The sequence below is a fragment of the Anomaloglossus baeobatrachus genome, chromosome 3 (genome assembly GCF_048569485.1).
Source record: "Anomaloglossus baeobatrachus isolate aAnoBae1 chromosome 3, aAnoBae1.hap1, whole genome shotgun sequence".
NCBI classification, from domain to species: domain Eukaryota; kingdom Metazoa; phylum Chordata; class Amphibia; order Anura; family Aromobatidae; genus Anomaloglossus; species Anomaloglossus baeobatrachus.
Window position 1 is genome coordinate 272,284,390 of NC_134355.1, and position 21,988 is coordinate 272,306,377.

General features: G+C 41.6%; 1 protein-coding gene across 1 annotated transcript in view; it reads left to right on the forward strand.

Moving 5' to 3' along the window:
* The window catches only part of MAP3K5 (mitogen-activated protein kinase kinase kinase 5), a 245,508-nt gene that overhangs the window by 149,225 nt on the left and 74,295 nt on the right, over window positions 1–21,988 (forward strand). Inside the window, exons 8-11 of the mRNA XM_075339839.1 lie at window positions 7,510–7,622; window positions 18,349–18,508; window positions 20,740–20,893; window positions 21,315–21,422. Of these exons, the coding sequence (XP_075195954.1) occupies window positions 7,510–7,622; window positions 18,349–18,508; window positions 20,740–20,893; window positions 21,315–21,422 (535 nt within the window). The remainder of the gene's footprint in view (window positions 1–7,509; window positions 7,623–18,348; window positions 18,509–20,739; window positions 20,894–21,314; window positions 21,423–21,988) is intronic.

The window sequence follows — 21,988 nt, forward strand, 5'->3', positions numbered from 1 at the left end:
TTCTATCTGTCCCTAATCCTTTCTACCTCCAATCTGATAACGCTTCACTCCTCCTTCTGCTTTTCAGAGGACTCCATTACCCACTGCTACATTCTTATCCTAAAGCCTACAGGTAATATGTGTCACTTCATGAATTTCTATGCACCGCTGTATTCTCCTTTTGCATGTAATGTCGTTACTAAGACTTATCCCTCGTAATTACAGATGCAAATAAGCCCCCTATGTTTGTAGACATAGGTGCATTATACGTGACCATATCCACCTATTGTAAACCTAAGGTAATGATATGCAGGGGATCCACTACGTGGGGGTGTCACATATCATGTGTTACCTGCTGACTGCACACTTTCTCATCCTTTAGGGACCACGAGTCATTAAACTCTCCCAATATAAAAGGACAAATTCCAATAATTATTCATTTGCTAGTACGAGCAAGGTAATCCGTTATCCCCTCCCCCATAGTGTTACTCCCCTTATAGAAATACTACCCTTTCATAATCATGCCTTTATCTGCAGGGCTTGCATTTTGCAACTACCACATTCAGTTTATCCTGGGTGGAGTTCCTCACCATTTCCATATCAAAAAAAACCCTAAAAAGGAGAGAGAGAGAAAAAAATTCCCTCTGTGATATTACTTCATCTATGATTGGAGGTATGCAAATCTTTCATGCATTGTCAGATCTTGCCTTTTTTCATTTTTCATTTGCTGTGAGGACTGGAGAGTCACTTTAACTGCTGAGATGCTATTACTGTGCCGTTTACAAGAACTAGGACATGATTTTCCATGTAATTATGTATATATGTATATGATCTGTTTTTTTCGGTTTGTTTTCTGTGATATATGTAAATAGTGATTTCTTTTTCTTTACCCTTTCCCAGTGTGACTTGGTATGAAGAAGGCCCAGTCTGGGCCGAAACGTCCCTTAGTCCCTCCCACCTACTTTATTCATAAATAAAGACACTTATTTTGCACGATAAAAACGAATCTATTGACTTTCTTTTGCTATTACCTCATGCTGATGAGAGTGCAGTGTTTTGAATTTACAGTTTAGAGTCCGGACCTTGGTCCTCTCACTAGCACCTCAATACCACCCTTAATAGTGCAGTGTTCACACCATACATATCTTTACTGCATTTTACTTCAAGACAGCGCCGGCCAATTTTCGGTTGAGAGTAAAAGCAATACTGTTTCTCCTTTTGGTTATCATTGCCAGAATAGTACCCAATGTTCATTTGACTGGGTATATTGGGATTGAGACAATCTTAGTTAATTCTTAGTGAGTCTAGTCTTGTTCTGCCCATTTCAGCTTTGACAATGTTGAGTTTGCCTTGGTTCATGGTTCGTACATTCCAAATTCCAAACTTTATGATATCTCTGCAGCTTTTGATCATCTTCCCTTTCGACCAAGCGATATTAGTACTAAGACATCCTTGCGTCTTTGATCCTGGAACATCATGAGACTTTATCATACCATCGGCTCTTCCCCAGTAGATTGTAGAGTGCCTTCCAAACTAGGGGTGACTTCTAGCACTATTTCAAATAACTTTTGTACTCTCCATGTTTTCTTGGCATAATACAGAAGTAGATTGCCAGGCCTTACTTCCATGCAGTAATGTGGTTCCCATGAAGGAACTACACTAAATCAGAGTTGTATGTTGTGAATTCAAACCGCATCATTGCGCAACACCCTGCTGCACACACTGGCACAGGGCAGTATGCTTAGTTTAGTACCTCAGTTGAAACATGGTCGCCCGGGGTGTCCCTTGTGGTAAAATACATTTCAAACAGCATGACTTTCAATATCATTGATCCACACAAATGCACACATCAAATACACAATACAGGCATCAAATACACAATACGTACATCAATTACACAATACACCAATAAATGCACAGTAAAGGTGGCTTTACACACTGCAACATCGCAAACGACATCGCTGTAACGTCACCGGTTTTGTGACGTTATAGCGACCTCCCCAGCGACATTGCAGTGTGTGAAACACATCAGCGACCTGGCCCCTGCTGTGACGTTGTGATCGCTACAAATCGTTCAGGACCATTCTTTGGTCGTTTTGTTTCCCGCTGTGCAACAAAGTTTTAGTGTGTAAAGGGGACTTTACAGCGACTTCGTTAGCGACTTCCCTTTCAAAAAGCTGCTTTACAACGTCCCCAATGACTAGCTAGGTCGTTCTGCAGGTCCGGATCGCTGTTGCGTCGTTGGCCAGGTTTGCCTGTTTGACAGCTCACCAGAGACTTTGTAGCGATCCCGGCCAGGTTGGGATCGCTGGTGGGATCGCTAGAAAGTTTGTGTGTAAAGGGGCCTTAACAGATCATGATACAGTGCTAAAATAATTCCAATATACAGTCCAAATAATGCAAAGATAGTGCTCAAATAATGAAAAACAAATAATACCAATATACAATGAAACAATTTCCAATAACATACCGTGCCTGAATATATACAAAAAAATCTCATTGGCTAATAATAAATAACATCAAAATTCAGAGCACAAATAGTAGCAAGATACAGTGCTCAATATGCAAATAAATACATTTCAGCCAACTAATACCACATAATTTGCCCAAATAATATGGGTAATTAAATTAGTGCCCAAACATTACCAGCCAAACTTAGCACAAAAATCTCTGGAAATTTTTCAACAATAACCTACTCTTACTAATTTTATCATTTTATATACATACATCACATTGAAGGCATCAAAACTATGAATTAACACATGTGGAAAGAAATACTTAACAAAAAAGTGTGAAACAACTGAAAATATGTCTTATATTCTAGGTTCTTCGAAGTAGCCACCTTTTGCTTTGATTACTGCTTTGCACACTCTTGGCATTCTCTTGATGAACTTTAAGAGGTAGTCACTGGAAATAGTTTTCACGTCACAGGTGTGCCCTGTCAGGTTTAATAACTGAGATTTCTTGCCTTATAAATGGGGTCAGGACCATCAGTTGTGTTGTGCAGAAGTCTGGTGGATACACAGCTGATCGTCCTACTGAATAGACTGTTAGCTGCTTTTTTCTTGCCATAATACAAATTCTAAGTAAAGAAAAATGAGTGGCCATCATTACTTTAAGAAATGAAGGTCAGTCAGTCCAAAAAATTGGGAAAACTTTGAAAGTGGCCCCAAGTGCAGTGCCAAAAACAAACGCTACAAAGAAACTGGCTCACGTGATAAAATTAAGTGGTTGCTGATATCACCTTACCATGTGTGGCATATTGGTACATGGGAGGGGCCAAACATTTGAGGCCGGGTGACGCCCATGGCAGCCATCTGCAAAGCCGCTATTTTGAATTCAGCTTTATTTTTTTTCAATGGCAAGGGGGTCATGTGAGAACATATGAATATAGAGAATCGCACAAGAAAAACAATGATGTACTTATTTTTAACGTAGCTTTATTCATTATCGAGTTATTGACACGTTTGTGACATAGAACAACGACTGTAACCCACTAAAGCATGTGCTTAAAGTGCTGCCCATTGTGTTGAATTGTCAACGCGATTCTCTTCTCTCACTCTTGACACACCAAGAGCAATGCCGCAGAAGAAATGCTAACACAGGCCTCCTGTATCTGTTGTTTCAGGTACCCCACATCCTGCATCTGTGGTATTGCTCTTGGTGTGTCAAGAGTGGGAAAAGAGAATCGCTGTTTTGTGTTTTCTTTCTTTTAACTTACATGGTTAGTAATGGGGGGTCTCATAGACCCTGCTCCATTACTAACCATGGGCTTGATGACCGCTGTGATTTTTGACAAACAGCTGTGGGCTGTTATTAAATTTTTATTAACCCAATTGCCACTGCACCAGGGCAATCAAAAAGAGTAAAGTGCTGGGATCGTGGCATCTAATGGATGTGGCCACCCTGGGTAGCTGCAGGCTGCTATTTTTAGCCCCCAATAACCATGGGTCTCCCCAACTTGAGAATACTAGCCCCCAGCTGCCGGGATTCATCATGGCTTGGTATCAAAATTGGGGGGAGAACACATGGTGTTTTTTTATTATTTATTTAATTTTTTTTTTTAAACCCACATGCGGTTTCTCTTATTTTGATACATAGCCAAGATAAGGGCACGTCTGGGGCTACAGCCTGTAGACGTATGCTTTCTCTCTGCAGGTATAATATGAGGGAACCCTATGCCAATTTTTTTTTTAATTTATTTTTACTGTACGCTATAGACCCGCAAACAAGGTCTGAGATTGGAAGCATCAGACAGGTTGTCACTCAATGTGGGGGCATATCTGACTGCAACCAGTCACTGACACCGATGGGCGGGGAAAGCAGTGCATATGCATGAGCCGAATGGGTGGCCGTGGGAGCAGTTAAAGCTGCGCTGGAGACTCAATAAGTACACCGTACCGTCGCTTTACTATTATTTTCTTTATTTTTCCTTTTATTTTTTGTATTACCCAAGTGCCGGACCCGGATCATTACTGGAATTCCCTAAGAATTCCTGGCCTGGGTCCGGCAACTGGATACTTTTTAAACCGCGCGAATCCGGACGTTTACAGTTCGGGTCCGCCCATCACTAATTAAAACCCTTACTTATTATAATGTTGTCTGGACCATACATGACAAACATGTTCTAGCTTTTGTGTCACACTTCCACCCAATTTTCTTCGGGATTGTAAGCTTGCGAGCAGGATCCTCACTCCTCTAGTAATTATTGAGCTATGTTTTATTTTCTAATGTCTTTGTTATCTGTACATGTTCCCTTCAATAGCAGAATATGCTGACACTATATAAATAAAATAATAATATTTTGCTTATAAAAAGAAACCGTTTTGCAATTTACAGTGTATTAAAAAATGTTCTGCCGTTTTTGAGATATTTACATTTTTCTCTTATTAATAGTTTGTTGTATAGAAAATTGACCACCACCGCTATCTATGGCAGCAGTGAAAGATAAATATGTGCCATGCTTAAAAGTTCCTTTCTATTTAGCTTGTAAACATTGCAGTGGTGCCAGAATGACTGCAGCGAAATTCTAGCTCCTGATCCAACACAGCTTCAGTTTAGTACCATACTTACATTGCACTTATCTTTGTGCAATTTGGGTATAATAACTAGAATAAAGCACTGCTTCCAAAGAGAATTATTTTCTCCTTTATAAAGCACAGGTATGATTGTATCTTGAATAAGCAGTCAAGATATGAGCATCAGTATACTCATCCAAAATTAAGCCCCAGCTGCATACCATACTATAATAGCATCCTGAAATAGAGCTTGGGCAGCCCTTTCAGGATATGTAATGGTTATTGGGGTACATTACCCCGTTGTATTGCTGTAAGCCCCGGATGGTTATAGTCACATGCCGGCTACTTAATGGAAAATTAATATTCACCCCTTTCCCTGCCCACCCTTCTATGCTGGCATCAATGTTTGGAATGTGTGTTTAATACCAAATGAATATTAACCCTTCTCACCTGCCTATAATCCCCCACACTCCTCTGTGCAGGTGTGAGTGCTTGGAATGTGTATTAAAGAAAAATGAATTGCCCCACCCCACCCATAATCTCCCACCCCTCTGTGCTGGCTTCACTGATTAGAATGTGTTAATTGCAAATGAATATTCACCCCATTCCTCCGCCCACCTTTCTGTGCAGCATTAGTGGTTCAGTCAGACTGTCATATTACTGACCGAGGACCGCATTGAAATGCTTGGACTAGCCGGCGGTTCTTCTGACCCGAGAGTGTCAGCTGCATAGAAATACATGCTGACACGCTTGGGTCAAAAGAGCCACTGGCCAGTCCAAGAATTGCATTTCGATCCTTGAACAGTAATTCAGTAGTCTGACTGAATCACTAATGTGGACACAAAGGGATGGGCGGGGGGAGGAGGTGAATATTTAATATGCAGTTAACACACTTTCTAATCACTGACGGTGCAGAGGGTGGTTAGGGGAAAGGAGTGAATATTCATTTTACATTAACAAGTGACCCAATTACTGATGCCAATACAAAATATGACATCCCCTGAAAAGAAGCCCTAGCGCATCTTTCAAAGCTAAAACTAATATAACAACCTGTGTTATTTTTTGGAGAAACACGGTTAGTCCAAATAAATTCAAGGAATAAGGTCGTCAAAAGTATTCTAGTATGACATAAATAATTTTCCTTTAAAACCTGTTATAAAGTTGTTGATATTTTGTGGGTGTGTTAGGCTATGCCACCAGGAAAAACACGATGTCATCTCAAAATTTGGAAGTATTACTCGTGTGAACTGTATTTGATAAAAGAAAAGATGTTGCCCGTAGTTTTAAAAAGGGCCTGTCACCAAGCCTAAAGTGCTTCTGTTTTGCTTTTATTTTATTCCCGCTGCTATCCCGAGTATTCTGGGTATTTTTGTTTTGTTATTCACCACACAGTTCCAGAGATTTGGGCCTTTTTATTTGATGCTAATTTTCAGTCTACCAGCAAGATATTGTTCACAGTATTCCCTGGGAACATGTCTTTAGGTTTCTTAACATCATTACCATGTGAACAATGTCCACTTGGTAAAGACCATAAAGTGGCACTAAATAAAAAGACCATATGTCTTGAAGTGTACTGTAGCTGTAAACAAACAAGCACCAGAATGCTTAGGGGATACATAGGAAGAAAAATTAGAGCCAAAACTGGACACTTCTTTTGTCCTGGTGACAGATCTATTTTAAAGGAGTTGTCCACTACTTGGTCAACCCTTTCTCATTACCCTTGTTCGCCCCAGAAAAATAAATTCGCCTACACTCACCTGCAAGGCGGCTGTGATCCTAGCAATGTATGAAGTCGTGTTCTCTGGGCCCACGTGACATTGTCATGACACGCGGCCCCACAGCCAATCTGCGTTGGCTTCTTTCACCCTGCACTCAGACATTTGAGCAGGAATTCAGCGCCATGCTCACATCCTGCTCAAATTTCCAAAGGCGGGGAGATAGATGCCACTGATTGGTTGCGGTGCTCGCATGGTTTAACAATGTCATGTGGGCCTCGGTAACGCAACTTCAGACATCGCTGGAACCATTACCGAACCGGAGATAAGTATAGGCTTATTATTTAAAGAGGGCGATCAAAGGGGATGAGTAGGGGTTGTTAAACTAGTGGACATCCCCTTTTAAGGAAAAGTTTGATACATTATTTTGGGGACACCATATGCAGGATTAGGGACCGTAATACAGAAAGTTGTTCCCTATTCTGTCCTGTTGCAAGCGGTGGTGAGGAAGAAATGGACAATTAGACAAATTTTTATTATACTTCTCTGCCCTTTAACTATATAACGTAAGTTCTGCTGTTGGTCCGTGTTGAGATTATTAGTTGACAATAAAGATAGAAGCTATGATAAAGTGCAAGCTGCAATTTTTTCAGGAAGTAAAGACTATCGGGTAATTTCCTAACATACACTCAACCTAATAAGGGAGATAAAAAAAGGATGTAATGATAGCATATTCTGTAACTCTGTAAACTTTGGGTGATGTTTGTAAGTCTATCTCAATATGTTTGCTTTTATAGGTACAGGAGAGCATTTGAGTCTGAACCAACTCTTCAGTCTGGAATTAGCTATGCAGTGCTCCTTTTGGCAGCTGGGCATCAATTTGATTCTTCATTTGAACTTCGTAAAATTGGTAAAATGTCTTGAATTAATTAATATAATGTTATTCTTATGTGCACTTTGTGTGATCATGCATTGCAATAAATAATACTCAGTACATCAATATATAATCTGCGCTCAATACATATTAAAAAAAAAACCTATATTCATAAAATACTCTTAGGGTATGTGCGCACGTCTCTGCGTTCTATTCCGCAGCGTTTAAGTCACTGCATGTGCGTTTCAAAACGCAGCCAAATCTGCGTTTTGAAAGCATTGTGCATGCGGAATTGATGCGTTCTGGATGCTTTCTCTGCCATAGACAGAGTGGGAAAAGCATCCGTAACGCACAAAAGAAGTGACATGTTGCTTTTTAGAATGCATAGTTTTGGGAAAATATTTCAGCAGCCGAAACGCTGCATTCTAAAACGCAACGTGCAGATGAAATTTGCACAATCTTCATAGATTGGGCTGGGGACCCAGGACGCATGCTTTTACGCTGCGGTGCAGAACGCAGCGTAAAAGCGTGAAAAAAGCACACGTGCGCACGTACCCTTCTCTCTGTATATTACAAAACATAGTGTTTAGGAGAACAAATTACTTCCTTCCAAAACTGATCCAGAAAATACATAGCTTTATCCAGATAAAATCCTGATGCTTTAAAATAATGTGTTCCCTTTGAAGCAATAACTATGATACATGCAGACTCGTACTGGCACACAGGAGAACAGGTGAATTCCCTGGTGTGCCCCTCTGCTGGAGTGTGATCCCTACCACGGCTACATGAGTAGTGCTATATGATTGATTCAAAATGTTCAAAGGAAGACATCTAATTATTCATTAACAAACAACGCAGTTTATATAGAAGCGTAATAAAAAAATTATTTCTATAGCGCCAACATATTCCGCAACACTTTACAATTCAACCATAAGTAAATTTGTGAATTGGACTCAGGAAATGTTTGCATATAGCTGAACAGTGAGACCCCAAATCAGTGTTACTGGTCGGCCCCCGGCACCCCAGTCCGACAATGGATACATGTAATGGAATATTGCATAGTTTATGGTAGATGTTAAAGATTATTATTGTAGACTCTTATAAAGTACACACTTTACGCCAGCTCTGACTGTTTGTGTCATTGAGTACTGTTGCTTGCTACATGATGACGCCAATGTTATGCTCTAAGCGAAAAACAGAGAATTATGTTTTGAGATCTGCATAATCTTTCTCCAAATTTACTCTACAAATCTGCACCGTATACTGTATGTACACATGTAGAATTATTTGTTAAAAAAAAAACCAAAAACAATATTTTTTACTGATTTACGAAAATGGAAGTAGACTACCAAGTATGTACACAGTTATCCAGTAGCGTAGCAGTATGTACACAGTTGTCCAGTAGCGTAGCTACTGGGGGACCTAGAGGGGCCCACGCGGAACTACTGCTACCCAGGGCCATGTTAGGACACCAGTTTTGTTTTCTTGTGTTTTTTTTTTTTGTTTTTCTTTTTTTAACTCCATCCCTCTTTGCTGGGCTAGGTAGCAAATCCAACATTTTTTTTTCAAGGGGGTGTGGAAGGAGGGGGGTTTAATACATGAGTGTGCTGCAGAGGCAGGGAAGCTCTAATCTGCTCCCTGCCCAGATGGAAGAAAATATCTGCAAGTGGAGCAGGTCAGGGCCTGCAATAATGTCTAGCACATGGGACCCATGTGGGAGAAGCCAGGAGATAAAGAAGAAGCTGTAGAAGATGAGGGCACATGACAGGTAATTAGGGAATAGGAGGACATGGGGGGGAGTCAGAGCGTGACAGGGGGAGTCAGAGCGTGACAGGGGGGGTCAGAGCGTGACGGGGGGGTCAGAGCGTGACGGGGGGGGTCAGAGCGTGACAGGGGGGGGTCAGAGCGTGACAGGGGGGGGTCAGAGCGTGACAGGGGGGGTCAGAGCGTGACGGGGGGGTCAGAGCGTGACTGGGGGGGTCAGAGCGTGACTGGGGGGGGGGTCAGAGCGTGACAGGGGGGGTCAGAGCGTGACGGGGGGGTCAGAGCGTGACGGGGGGTCAGAGCGTGCTGGGGGGGTGTAGCCTGTGACGGGGGGTGTAGCCTGTGACGGGGGGGGTAGCCTGTGACGGGGGTGCAGGCTGTGACAGGGGGGTGCAGGGTGTGGCAGAGGGGTGCAGGCTGTGACAGTGGGGTGCAGGCTGTGTGGGATAAGGGGTGCAGAATGTGTGGTATAGAGGGGTGCAGACTGTAACATAGGGGTAAGCCTGGTTAGGGGCCCATTCAGAAGTTTCACCTCCGCCCCCACCTTCCCCCGTGTCGAACACCTAGCTATGCCTCTGTGGTTGTCCCTCCAGTCACAATATTTCAGCATAAAATGTTCTTTCTTGGGACATCTTAACTTAAATTTGCAGTGTATACATTATTTTATTTTTATCACTGATCTGATTCTGCAAGTAACAAAAAAGTGTTTTTATGAAAACTACTACAGAAAAAAAGTGATATAGCGCTGTAATATAGATTATTATTTTTACGCAAACTTGAAACAGACAGCACAAACCTGGTGACACATTTCCTTTAAGCCAGTGACCGATCATTTTCATTTCATTTGACTTTTTTTCCGCTTTAAGAAGTATTCTCATACTATAAATGTGGTCACGTTTTGTTGGCTTGAGAGCGATTATGAGAAGGAAATGTGTCACTGGCAGTCCTAGCAGATATCTGTGCCAGGCAAGAACTATAAAAGGATTTCCTACTATGCCGATCGAAAGCACAACTGGATGAATTTGCTTGTATAAGCAAATTTTTGCAAGTTTTATATTTTCAACAAAAGGAGAAAATTTAACTCTAAACCCAGATAACTGAGAATGCAGCTTTGATCAGCTCTCAGTGGTCTACTTTCCCCTAAATTTTCATTTATCTACTTGGTTTTGGGCAGATAGTTTAGATCTAAGATCTGGCAGGTAAAGATGTAGAGATATTTTTAGTACAAGTAGTAAAATATGTCAGCTGGTGCCCTTTTCAAAACGTGAAGAAACCACAAAAAAATAATACATTAACACTGTTCTTCTGAGGTGCACTTAGGAAGGCAGTTTTGTCCAAAGTTATCAGTAGTTGCATCGGTCTCTTGTTTAGCAACCTAACTGATTTCTTCTGTGCTTGTATTTTAATGTCATACTGATGACAAGAGATGAACAATACATTTCATTGTATTTAAGCATGTCAACCATTAGTTGCTACCATAGTGAAGAACAAGTTGAGACGCCATCTGTTTATGTATATAGGATTCTTGTTCCAATATGAAGGTTGGTGTCAGATGGACCCTAATGTTTGGGTGAAGGTCACACTAAAAATGTTTTGCAAAATAAATAGCTTTAATGAAAGCTGTTGTAAAACAACAAAATTGTACAAGTCGCCCTGAAAATGTTATCCAATATTTTGGTATCATATTAGAAGCAAGAATAGCTGAACAGATTGATATATAGTCAATCAGATTGGCTCTATTTTTAAGGAAAATCCATAATGTACTCAAAATGCATCCAATATAGAAAAATACTATGTTATTATTATACAAAATAATGATTATTGAGGTAACAGTATCAAAAAAATAGAATCATATGCAAATCAGGGAAACAGACATGATACGGAAAACCAGATCAGGTGGCACACTGCAATACATGATAGTAACCATAATTGTATAACTGATTTAAATTGGTCCTGATTCCCATAAAAGCAAACTTAATGTCTCTCACTAAAGTGCATATGCTTAGATGAATATTCCTCTACAAAGTGGAATTATGATTTTTTTTTTTCCAAAACGTTTTTTATTGATTTTTCAAATTTGTAAAAACATGACAAGTATCATTGCAAAAAAAGAACATTCGTCTGACAAAATGTGACATAGAGGTGGGTGATACCCCAATTTGGAGTTCCATGTTGCTGTTCGATTTAAGATAGTATACAGTAACATTAAACCAAAACAGAGGTAATGAAATATAATATAACATATGCAATACAATTCGTTAAATCTCTGTGTCGTCCCTGAATGATTTCAATTTTGCTAGCGTGTCTTGGTATTCCCAACCGTCTCGTCTCCCCCTCTTGCCAGAGCCCCCTCCTAGGTGATTCTCAGTTTACCCAGGCTGTCCTGGATATCGCTCAGGATATACCACTCCGAGTGAACAAAAGGTGCCATCAGGTTAATTATTTCTCCCTGTGTGAATTGGCTTTCAATAAAATGTCTCCATCTCACAAAAAACTTGGCTGTCAACCCATCTTTATCCCTCTCCGCTTCTAGTTTTTCCCACTTCAGAAGGTTGTGTAATTCGCCCACAACCTCCTTTATGGATGGGCCCTCCCTTTGAATCCAGTGTTTTAAGATGCAACGCTTAGCTATCATGGCTATGTCATGCGTTATTGCGTATTTCCTCTTTTCCTGCGTGCTCGGTCCTCCTCCTACTCCTCCCTCAAAGGAGTGGAAAATCCACACCATTAAGTCTAGTTTGCTGAAAATTCCCCATGTTGACTGGGCAAATAGTCTGACTTGGTTCCAGAACCTAGCGATTGTCTCACATTCCCATAGCCCATGCAGCATATCCGTTTTTTCTTTTTGACACTTAGGACACCACCTATCCCTACCTGGTATGTTGAAACCTATAATGGCCCTATGTAGAATTCTGAATTGAGTGTCTCTCCATCTCTCATTGGTAATATGTTTCCGCACTTGTACCCATCCTCTCAGTATATCATCCACCACTTCTTCCCTTCCCAATTGTTTCCCCCACGCTTTTAAAGTCCGACTATCCTCCCGTGAGATAAGCACCCCCCTTAGCGATCGATATATTTTAGAGACATTTATACTTGTTACATCACATTCCAGTAACTCATCAATCGAACTTCTGTTCAGCTCTCTTCCAACCACACCCAGGTCTCCTATTATTCCATGTTTCAATTGTTCATACTGGATGACATGTGAGCTATTAAGGTTGTATTTATCCAACACTTCCCGACCTGTCATCCACCTCCTGTCCTCCACATTCATAACATCTATCATTCTCCTGACTCCCCTCTCTTTCCATCTAGTAAATAGCTTGTTTTCTCGTCCCAGGGGAAAATTTGGGAATGCCCAGGGGTTCAAGTACTTGGACACTTTCCATGAGAGCCCCAGTTTTTTCCTTACCGACTTCCATGTTAGCATGGTGTCTCGGAATATAATTGAGTTCCTTATGTGCCCTTCAACCCTGGATAGTGGGGAGTGCAGAATGGACGTCAGATCCCACGGTGACGCATATTTAGTTTCCATCGCATGATCTGAGTGCCTACTCGTTCCTCTCACCCAATCAATTACATGCCTCATGATACATACAAGATTATACCCTTGGACATCTGGAAAGTTTAGACCTCCCTCCTCTGCTGACTTCATCAGCGTACGCAGCTTTATTCTGGGTTTCCTTCCCCTCCACAGAAATTCTGTATACGCGGAGTTGAGCTTATTCACATCCTTTAGTTTTAGCAATAGCGGGATTGTCTGGAAGGGATACAGCAGCCTAGGAAAGCTCATCATTTTTATCAGGTGGCATCTTGCCAGTAATGGAAGTGGCAGACCTTTCCATCCCTTTAATTGAACTATAATTTTCCTGATTAGCGGTCCATAATTCAAGTTATAGATTGTTTCCACCGATCTTCCTATATGCACTCCCAGGTATTTAATTGAAGATTGTGCTATAGGAATTCCACATAGACAGCCATCCCTTATTTGTCCCCCCATTGTCCCATGATGCCCCTTTAGGAACATGATCTCGCATTTTTTTTTGTTCAGTTTGAAACCGGAGAATGAGCCAAATTTTTCAATCAAGGCAAGAGTCTGTGGCAAATCCGCACCGGGGTCCCCCATATAAAGTATGATGTCATCAGCAAAAAGCGCTGTCTTTACTTCTGAACCCCTTATCTTGATTCCTTTAAAGCTATTTTGTCCCTGTAGCATTCTTGACAACGGCTCGATTGCCAGGTTGAATAAAAGAGGAGATAATGGGCAGCCCTGTCTTGTTCCCTTCATCAAAGGGAACACGTCTGATAGAAAGCCCGGAGTGTGTACCCTAGCTCCCGAGTTGGCATAAAGGTTTCTAATGTAAAGTCTCATCTTGCCTACAATCCCTATGGCCTCCATTACCCTGTCTAACCACCCCCAATTTACATTATCAAACGCTTTTTCTGCGTCAAGTGTAACTAGGGCAGGTCTAGCCCCTCCCTCAGTGAGACCCAGTCTAACCGCGTCTACCACTAGAATTGTCTTTCGGATATTGGTAACGGCATTTCTCCCCTTAATAAACCCCACCTGGTGATTCGTAATGATCCTAGGTAAGATCTCGGCCAGTCTATTAGCCATGATCTTGGACATAATTTTTAAATCCTGATTTATGAGCGATATAGGTCTATAACTAGAGGGATCATCCAGGTCCTTGGTTCCCTTGGGGAGTAATTTAATATATGCTATGTTGGAATTTTTGGGTATTTCCGCCCCTCCCAGGAAAGCATTAAAGACTGAGGTTAGATCCGGCGAGATCAGATCCTTCAGAGCCTTATAGAATTCACTATTGAAACCGTCAGGTCCCGGTGCCTTGTTGGTGTTAAGCTCCCCAATTGTTCTCGTCACCTCCTCTACTGTGATATCTGCGTATAAGGCACTCAAATCTTCCTCCGTCAAGCTAGGCATTTGGGCTTGTCTTAGCCACTCTGCCTCATCAGTCATGTCGTTATTCCCTGACCCATATAGTTTTCTATAGTAATCTCCCAACAGTTTATTAATGTCCTTAGGATCCGTAGTCACCTCTCCCCCCTTTGTTTTCAGTTTAGAGATCACTGTCATCTTTCTGCTGCCCCTTGCCAGATTGGCCAACATCCTTCCCGCCTTGTTGCCAAACCTATGTAAGTCAACCTCCTTGTGCGACCAGAATAGTTGTTCCTTTTTTTTGGCCCATTCGTCAAATCCCTCTTTTGCCTCCAGCCATCTGCCTTTTGTCATGGGAGATCTATTTGTCACATAATTTGTATATGCTACCCGTACTGCTTCACTATGGAAATTATAATTCTCATTGGTTTTCCGTTTGATCATGGCTGCGTACCCCACCAGACGGCCCCTTAGGACCGCTTTTGCCGTTTCCCAAAATATCACTGGGGACTCTCTATGTTCCTTATTGTCCTCTGCGAATTCTCCCCACCACTCCTGTAGCACCTTATGGAAATTATCTTGCCTGAGAAGGAACGATGGGAATCTCCATATGATATCTGTACCTCTCCTGAATTTCTCTCTAATGCCCAATCTCACCGGACTATGATCAGAGATCACCATATTCTCTATCACACAATCTTGCGTTCCACTCAGTAAGTCTTGCGAGATCCAGAACTGATCAATACGTGACCAGCTATCATGAGGGTGAGAGAAGTGTGTATACTCTCTGTCATGTGGGTGAGTTAGTCTCCAGATGTCTTTCAGTCCTACGTCTTCTAATGTTACATCCCTATTGTCTAAACTCCTGCCCACATTAGCTGTCCCCTCCTCGCCCCTCCTCCTATCTTCAGCTGAGTCTGGGACGGTGTTAAAATCGCCTCCCACTATAATGTTAGCCTCCCCATCTGCTAATATGATGGCCTGTATGTCATCATGAAATGTGATTTGTTGTGAATTTGGGCCATAGACATTATAAATACTGAGTTTACCCGCTGGACTAACGATTGTTAAGTGCTGCCACCTTCCATGGTCGTCTGCCTCATGTGCCACTACCTCATGACTGAATTGTTTATTTATTAGAATCATAGTGCCCGCTTTTCTACCTTGTGCCGCTGCCCCGTAAACGGTGCCCACCCAATGTTTCTTCATGCGGAAAAAGTCCTCCCCCCCCCAAGTGGGTTTCCTGTAATAAGGCAATGTCTGTCTTTAGTCTTTTCAGATGTCTCAATATCATTGCTCGTTTGTTAGGTGATCTCAGCCCTTTAACATTCCACGTAGTTATCTGTATCATGTTAACCTGTGTATTCTGCTTTTACTACTCCCTCCCCTATGGGCCCCTGCATCAAGGAAGACGAGATGTTCGACACTAGAATCACAGTTGGTACCACAAAATCGACACTCCCTTTCCCCACCTTGCAAATATAACAAATACAACAAAAAGCATGTAACTGTAAAACATATTTTCCCTTCCGAGAAATCCACGGCGCTTCCCGCCACGTTGGTGAGCTCCCCTATTCCTAGCCAAAATATGTAGCTCCCTAATCACCCCCCAAAAAATATATGTTCTATCCCCGGACTAACTTGAATAAGCCTTTGAAAATTATGCAAAAATTAGCACAGTATGTCAAAACCTCAGCAAGATTCTCCAGTTCTACTTATCTCTGACTCCAGGTAGCCATCAGTCCGCCCAGAACAGGCCCACTTCATTTGAATTTGGATGATGTTCCTGGACAAAGGAGAAAAAGAAAAAAAAGACCAAGGGGAGAGAAGATGGAGAAAGAAAGAAGAAGAACAATAAAAAAAAAAAAAAAAAAAAAAAAAAAGAGAGGGGGGGGGAAGAGGACCCAGACTTTGGGATGTTTTCCTCTCTTTTCTCCCTTCCCCCTCCTCCTCTCACCTCCCCAACCCTCTCTCCGTAATGCATCCTCCTCAACGCCTCTCCCTGTTTGGGAAGAGAAAAAAAAAAAAAACCAGGCAAAAAAAGGAAAAACAATGAGCGAGTTCCAGTTCAGGTATCATGGTTTCTCTCCAAGGGTTGGTTCCTGTGTTCCAGGCGAGAATTATGCTGTCCACCCGGGCTTGGCCTCCTTTCCTCCCTGGTCTCGACTTGCTTTTGTCCCCCAAGACGTCCCACATCTCTTCCTGAGCTTGTGGGGGATCCTCTTCTATTATTCCCTTCTCCACTAGCTCCTTTTTCTTGCCTTTCTGACCTAGTCTTGTTGAGCTCTGCCATGAGAATGTTTTCTGCTTCTTTGTAGTCCTTGTAGTATACAAACGAGCCATTGGGGTTTCTAACTTTCAGTGTAGCAGGGTATAATAGCTGGCACTTTACTTTTTTGTTGTACAGAAATGAGCAAATTTTGGTAAATTCTTTTCTCCTTCTGGATACTTCCGCTGAATAATCCCCAAAAATTAGCAATCTGTTGCCTTGATATTGTAGTGGACGCTTTCGTTCTCTAAAGGCCCTCAATATTTCCTCCTTATGCTTATAATCAAGGTACTTGACAATCACCTGCCTGGCTCTTATCGGGGTATTCTTGTTTGAGTTTTGGCCCTCTCCCTTATTCGCCTCCTGATGTCTCAGTGGACCCACTCTGTGGGCTCTTTCAACTCTGAATTTCGCCTTTATGCCCAGGGCCTGCGGTAGCTCCAACTCGCATATATTATCCAACTGTCCAATCGACACAGACTCTGGCAACCCGACTATACGTAGGTTGTTTCGTCTCGATCTGTTTTCCAAATCGTCTGCTTTATCCTTCAAGTATTCATTAGATTTTGCTAGAGCTGCTATTTGTGCTTGCATAGCCAGTATTGTCTCCTCGGAGTCAGATATTCTCTGCTCTGATTCTGCCAGTCTAGAGGCATGGGCATTTATCTGTTTTTGCATATTAGCTAATGATGTTTGTATGGCTGCCTCAATAGCCACTTTAACCTCTTTTGACAAGTGTGATGTCACTTCTTCAGCCAGTTTTTTATAGTCCACATTAAGCTTTTGTGTGTACTTGTCTTGGCCTGCAGGTGGTGCTGTTTTCTTAGTTCTCTTTGTCTGGACTGGGCCACCACCTCCATCCCCCAATAACTTGCAGGCTTGTGATGTTGGTGTAGTAGGCTGCTTTTTGTTTCCTTTGGAAGGGGTACTATGAATTCTTGCATTTGACTTCCTGTGAGTCTGAGTGGGATTAATCTCCCTGTGCTGTTTGTCAGTTTCATCCTCCAACACTGCTGTGTCTCTGAGCTGCCCTGCTTTGTCTGCATCTTCTCTCCCCTCTGCCTCCATATCTCCTTCATCCTCCCATTGTGATCCACCATCATCAGTCCCCTGCATCCACCTCTCTCCTGCTGTGTCCTCCTGTGACTCCTCGCTCATATCTTCCTTATCTTCTGTCTCCTAGCTCATATCTCCCTTATCTCTCCCCTTCCAGCTCTGTGTTTGCTTTTCTGTGTCTCTCACCATGCGTTCAGGCTCCTCCCCCATCAGGCTCGGCGCCATTATCTTATCTTCTCCCCTGTCCATATCAAAGCTTCTCCAGGCTGACTCACCGCTCCCAGAGCTTCTCAGGAGGTACCTTTCCATAGCTGTCTGCTTTAGGTAACCTCCTGTGCTGCTCTCTGTTTGGTGGCTCGTCCGGGGGGTCTGTTTTTAGTCGGTTTCTGTGAGGGGTAGCAGGAGATTCTCCTCTAAGCTTCCACCTCAGCCAGGACAGGAACAGGAAGTCGGAATTATGATTTTACAAATAAAGTGCAAGTGCCTGCTGTGCTCCTCCATAAGGTGCAATCGGAGTAGTCTCACAATGGAGAAAAAATGGGGAGCACAAGGCTGCCATGCAAAACCTGCAGGTAGAAAAATCAAAACCAAGGGATATAGAAATATGAACCTCCTTAAGTACATCATACAGTATGAGCCACCAGGAGCACCCCTGATGCGTGTTTCGCACTAGCTTCCTCAGTAGCTTTGCATTAGCTTCTCATACATCCATCCTTATTCTATAGTAACTTGTTGGTGATAAATTGATTTTATCTTTTCTCTTCAAACAGGGGTGAAAATTAGCAGTTTGCTGGGTAAAAAGGGATGCCTTGAGAAACTTCAGAGTTACTGGGATGTTGGATATTATATGGGAGCTAGTGTATTAGCAAACGATCTCACTAAAGTAATCCAGGCAGCAGAAAAACTCTTTAAGATGAAGACACCAGCTTGGTAAGTTACCGTTTTATATGTGATCTTATCTGGTTCCAGACTGCCCTTCAACTTGTATGTTTGCTTGTAGACCCTTCATGGTGGCACAAAGAGTGTCTGGTGAATACTAGGTAGTCTCTAGTATGTTGCAGCCATGAGGAACCATATTCTCTCATTGAAATAATGCTTTATAACACAGTGTGTGATGCTGCAAGGCACAATTTTTTTTCTGCAAATCTTTGATTTGAGCTGTCGCTTTGTATTACAAGAGGGGAACCGTTTTATAAGAAAAATTACAAAACATTTACTTTTTTTGATTCATTGTTGTTTTATAAAGTGACTCATCAAATTATTGTAAATGATGCTCTGCGTGTAAATCAGTGATTTGTCATCATACATTAACATAGGATCACCGTCAATATACAAAGCCTGCTGTATCGTGCTCAGTTGAGGTTTATCAATGATAATGTTATTTTAAGGCCTATCATTAATTAATTCCTGCATGAAGAAATGTCAATAATCTGACTTTTGGTTTTAGCATTTTCATATTACCGTAAGTCCATGTATTATAGATTGAAATATACCTATACTTCAAAGGTATCAGGTCCCCTGACTATACCTAATCATTACTATAGTGGTATGTATTCTGATTACTTTATTTTGATAAATCTTTTATGTAATTTACTATTATTGCAGATTTCTAAAAATGCATTTCTATTCCAGTATTTCACATATGCTAGTGAGGTAGAACTAATCTGGCAGGATACCTCCTCTCCCAGACTAGTCTTGTCTAGGATCCTCTAATCACATCTCCATGTGTGATTGTTAGCATTTATTCAGTCCTCATCATGGTAGGACCATTGGGAATATAGTGCCCATTTGTGATGTGCAGCCGGTCTTATCATAAAGGGGCGTGCATAAAACCTGTCAATCACACTTTCAGGTCTGGTGGTTTGCATGTTAGTGGACATCATGGCAGGTCTCTGGGGATCAGGGGGTTAATTCTTCTCATATATCTGCACCCAAGCGAGTTACTTGCACTCATGGGCATACTCCAGCTCTCTCTTCTATCACCCCTCACTGGCCATGAGGTGTGGCGTGTCGCCTCCCGAGGGTGGAGTTAGTGCAGGTGCTTGCTTTCGCCATGTTTTGCATTCTAAGAGACTCACTTCAGGTTGTGATATTGCTGGGAGGCGAGGTGCTGTCGCTCCCAGCAGTTATATGGTTCCAGGTCGCCTGGTCCTCTAGTGTCAGCTATTGCCAGGGAATATGGGAGGCCATGTCTTCTGGTTCAGCAAGGTGGTGAGAGGTTCCTTTTATTCAATCGTTCTCACCTCCTCCTTTGTCATTCTGGGTTGAAGGTTGTGTGTTTGCTAGCGCAAAGTGTGTCTGGCATACTGCGTTTGCTGGACTACCATAACTATTCTGGCATTGCACACACTCATGAAGACGTGATTACAGAATTCAAGGCATGACTAGTCTGGGACAAGAGATGCTGTGCAGGACTAGTCCTGCTTCATTAGCGTATAAAAAGGAGCGATGCACAGCTCACTGGAGAAAATTAAGTGTAGTGGTGCATGGACAACGTGCTTCGGCTCGCAGGTGAACAAAATTAGAAGGTGAAAAAATCCAGCACCAATAAATAAAATGTAAAAATCTTATTGAAGCAATAATAATAATAATTTTATTCATTTATATAGCGCTATTAATTCCACAGCGCTTTACATACATTGGCAACACTGTCCCCATTGGGACTCACAATCTAGAGTTCCTATCTGTATGTCTTTGGAGTGTGGGAGGAAACCGGAGTACCCGGAGGAAACCGACGCAAACACGGGGAGAACATACAAACTCCTTGTAGATGTTGTCCTTGATAGGATTTGAACCCAGGACCTCAGCGCTGCAAGACTGCAGTGCTAACCACTGAGCCACCGTGCCTCCTCAAGCAATGATTAAGAGCCTTTTTTTGCTTGAAACGCGTTGACGTTTCTTTGCTCTGTACCCGCCCCAACAATTTTTGTCATGAGCTTTTTAATTATGCTTCAATAAAATTTTTACATTTTTTTTTGCTGGTGCTGGAGTTTTTTACCTTCTAATTTTGTTCATTAGCATATGCTGAGCTGCATACATACTAGTGGTGGACAGTAAGGGGACTTGACAGGGTCCCTTTAAATATGAGCACAAGAAAACATTTGCTAATTAGTTCTAACAACAGAGTCATAAAGTCAATAATGGTATTTATTCCTGCTTAGGTACTTGAATTCTGTGGTGGAGACCATTTTGATTTATCAAAAATTTAGGAAACCAAACGTGGAAAAGCCTGTATCCAAACAAGAGCTTGTTGATTTTTGGATGGATTTTCTAGTTGAATCGACAAATACAGATATATCTGTTGTACGATTTCCGGTACGTTTAGGTTATTTGTTTGATAGAAAAATTTAGGTTTTTTTGTATTATTAACAATCCATTTGAATGATATGCTGAAAATGTCGAACACATCATAGTTGACAGGCCCCATTCATGTAAGCCTATCAGCCGAGCATGTTTATGACGGCATGTTTGGTCGACGTTGGCCTAATGTGTATCGGTCTTAACCCTCTTTATTTTTTTTAATGGGAACCAACGAAAGCTAATCACATAGGTTACTACTAATGGTGGGATCCCCTTTTCCACAATCCATTCTTATTTGAGGAAAGTAATTTGCATCTAGCAATTTTCAATCCTTCATTTCAGTGTGCTCTCCTTGTAACAAACAAGAAGTGTCCATTACTTGTAGCCAAATACCATTTTATATATTTTTCTATCATTGCTTCTTAATTTTAACTAGGTCTTGATCCTGGAACCTACTAAGATTTATCAGCCATCCTATCTATCCATCAACAGTGAAGCAGATGAGAAAACTATTTCCATTTGGCATGTGCTCCCTGATGATAAGGTAATTATGTGGAATAAAATATAAGATGACATATAAATTGTAAAATAAAAATTCAAATATAATCCGTTTTAATTGTGTAGAAGTTTATATAATTTAAAATAGACTGAAATCTGAATAATCTCCATGTCATGTATTACTTGCAAGTAATGGACCACTGAAAAAACTGAAACTTGAGTTTTAATTACTAAATTATCATTACACACAATCACCCAGAACAACTTTTCGATAAGCTTTTTGATCTATATCCACATGTTATTATTAGGGATGATCGAATACCTCAAATATTTGGCTTCGTGAATATTTGCCGAATAGGTCGCCGCTATTCGACTATTTGCGAATATTCTATGCGCAGTGTAAGTCTATGGGAAACCCGAATAACAACTATTCGGGCCTCCCATAGACTTACATTGTGCATAGAATATTCGCATAGTGGTGACCTATTCGTCGGATATTCGCGAAGCCGAATATTTGAGGTATTCGATCATCCCTATTTATTATGTCCTTGATAAATATTTTTATGCTATTTTTGGATGAATAGATTAGTTTTATGTTTTCCCCTTGTTTAA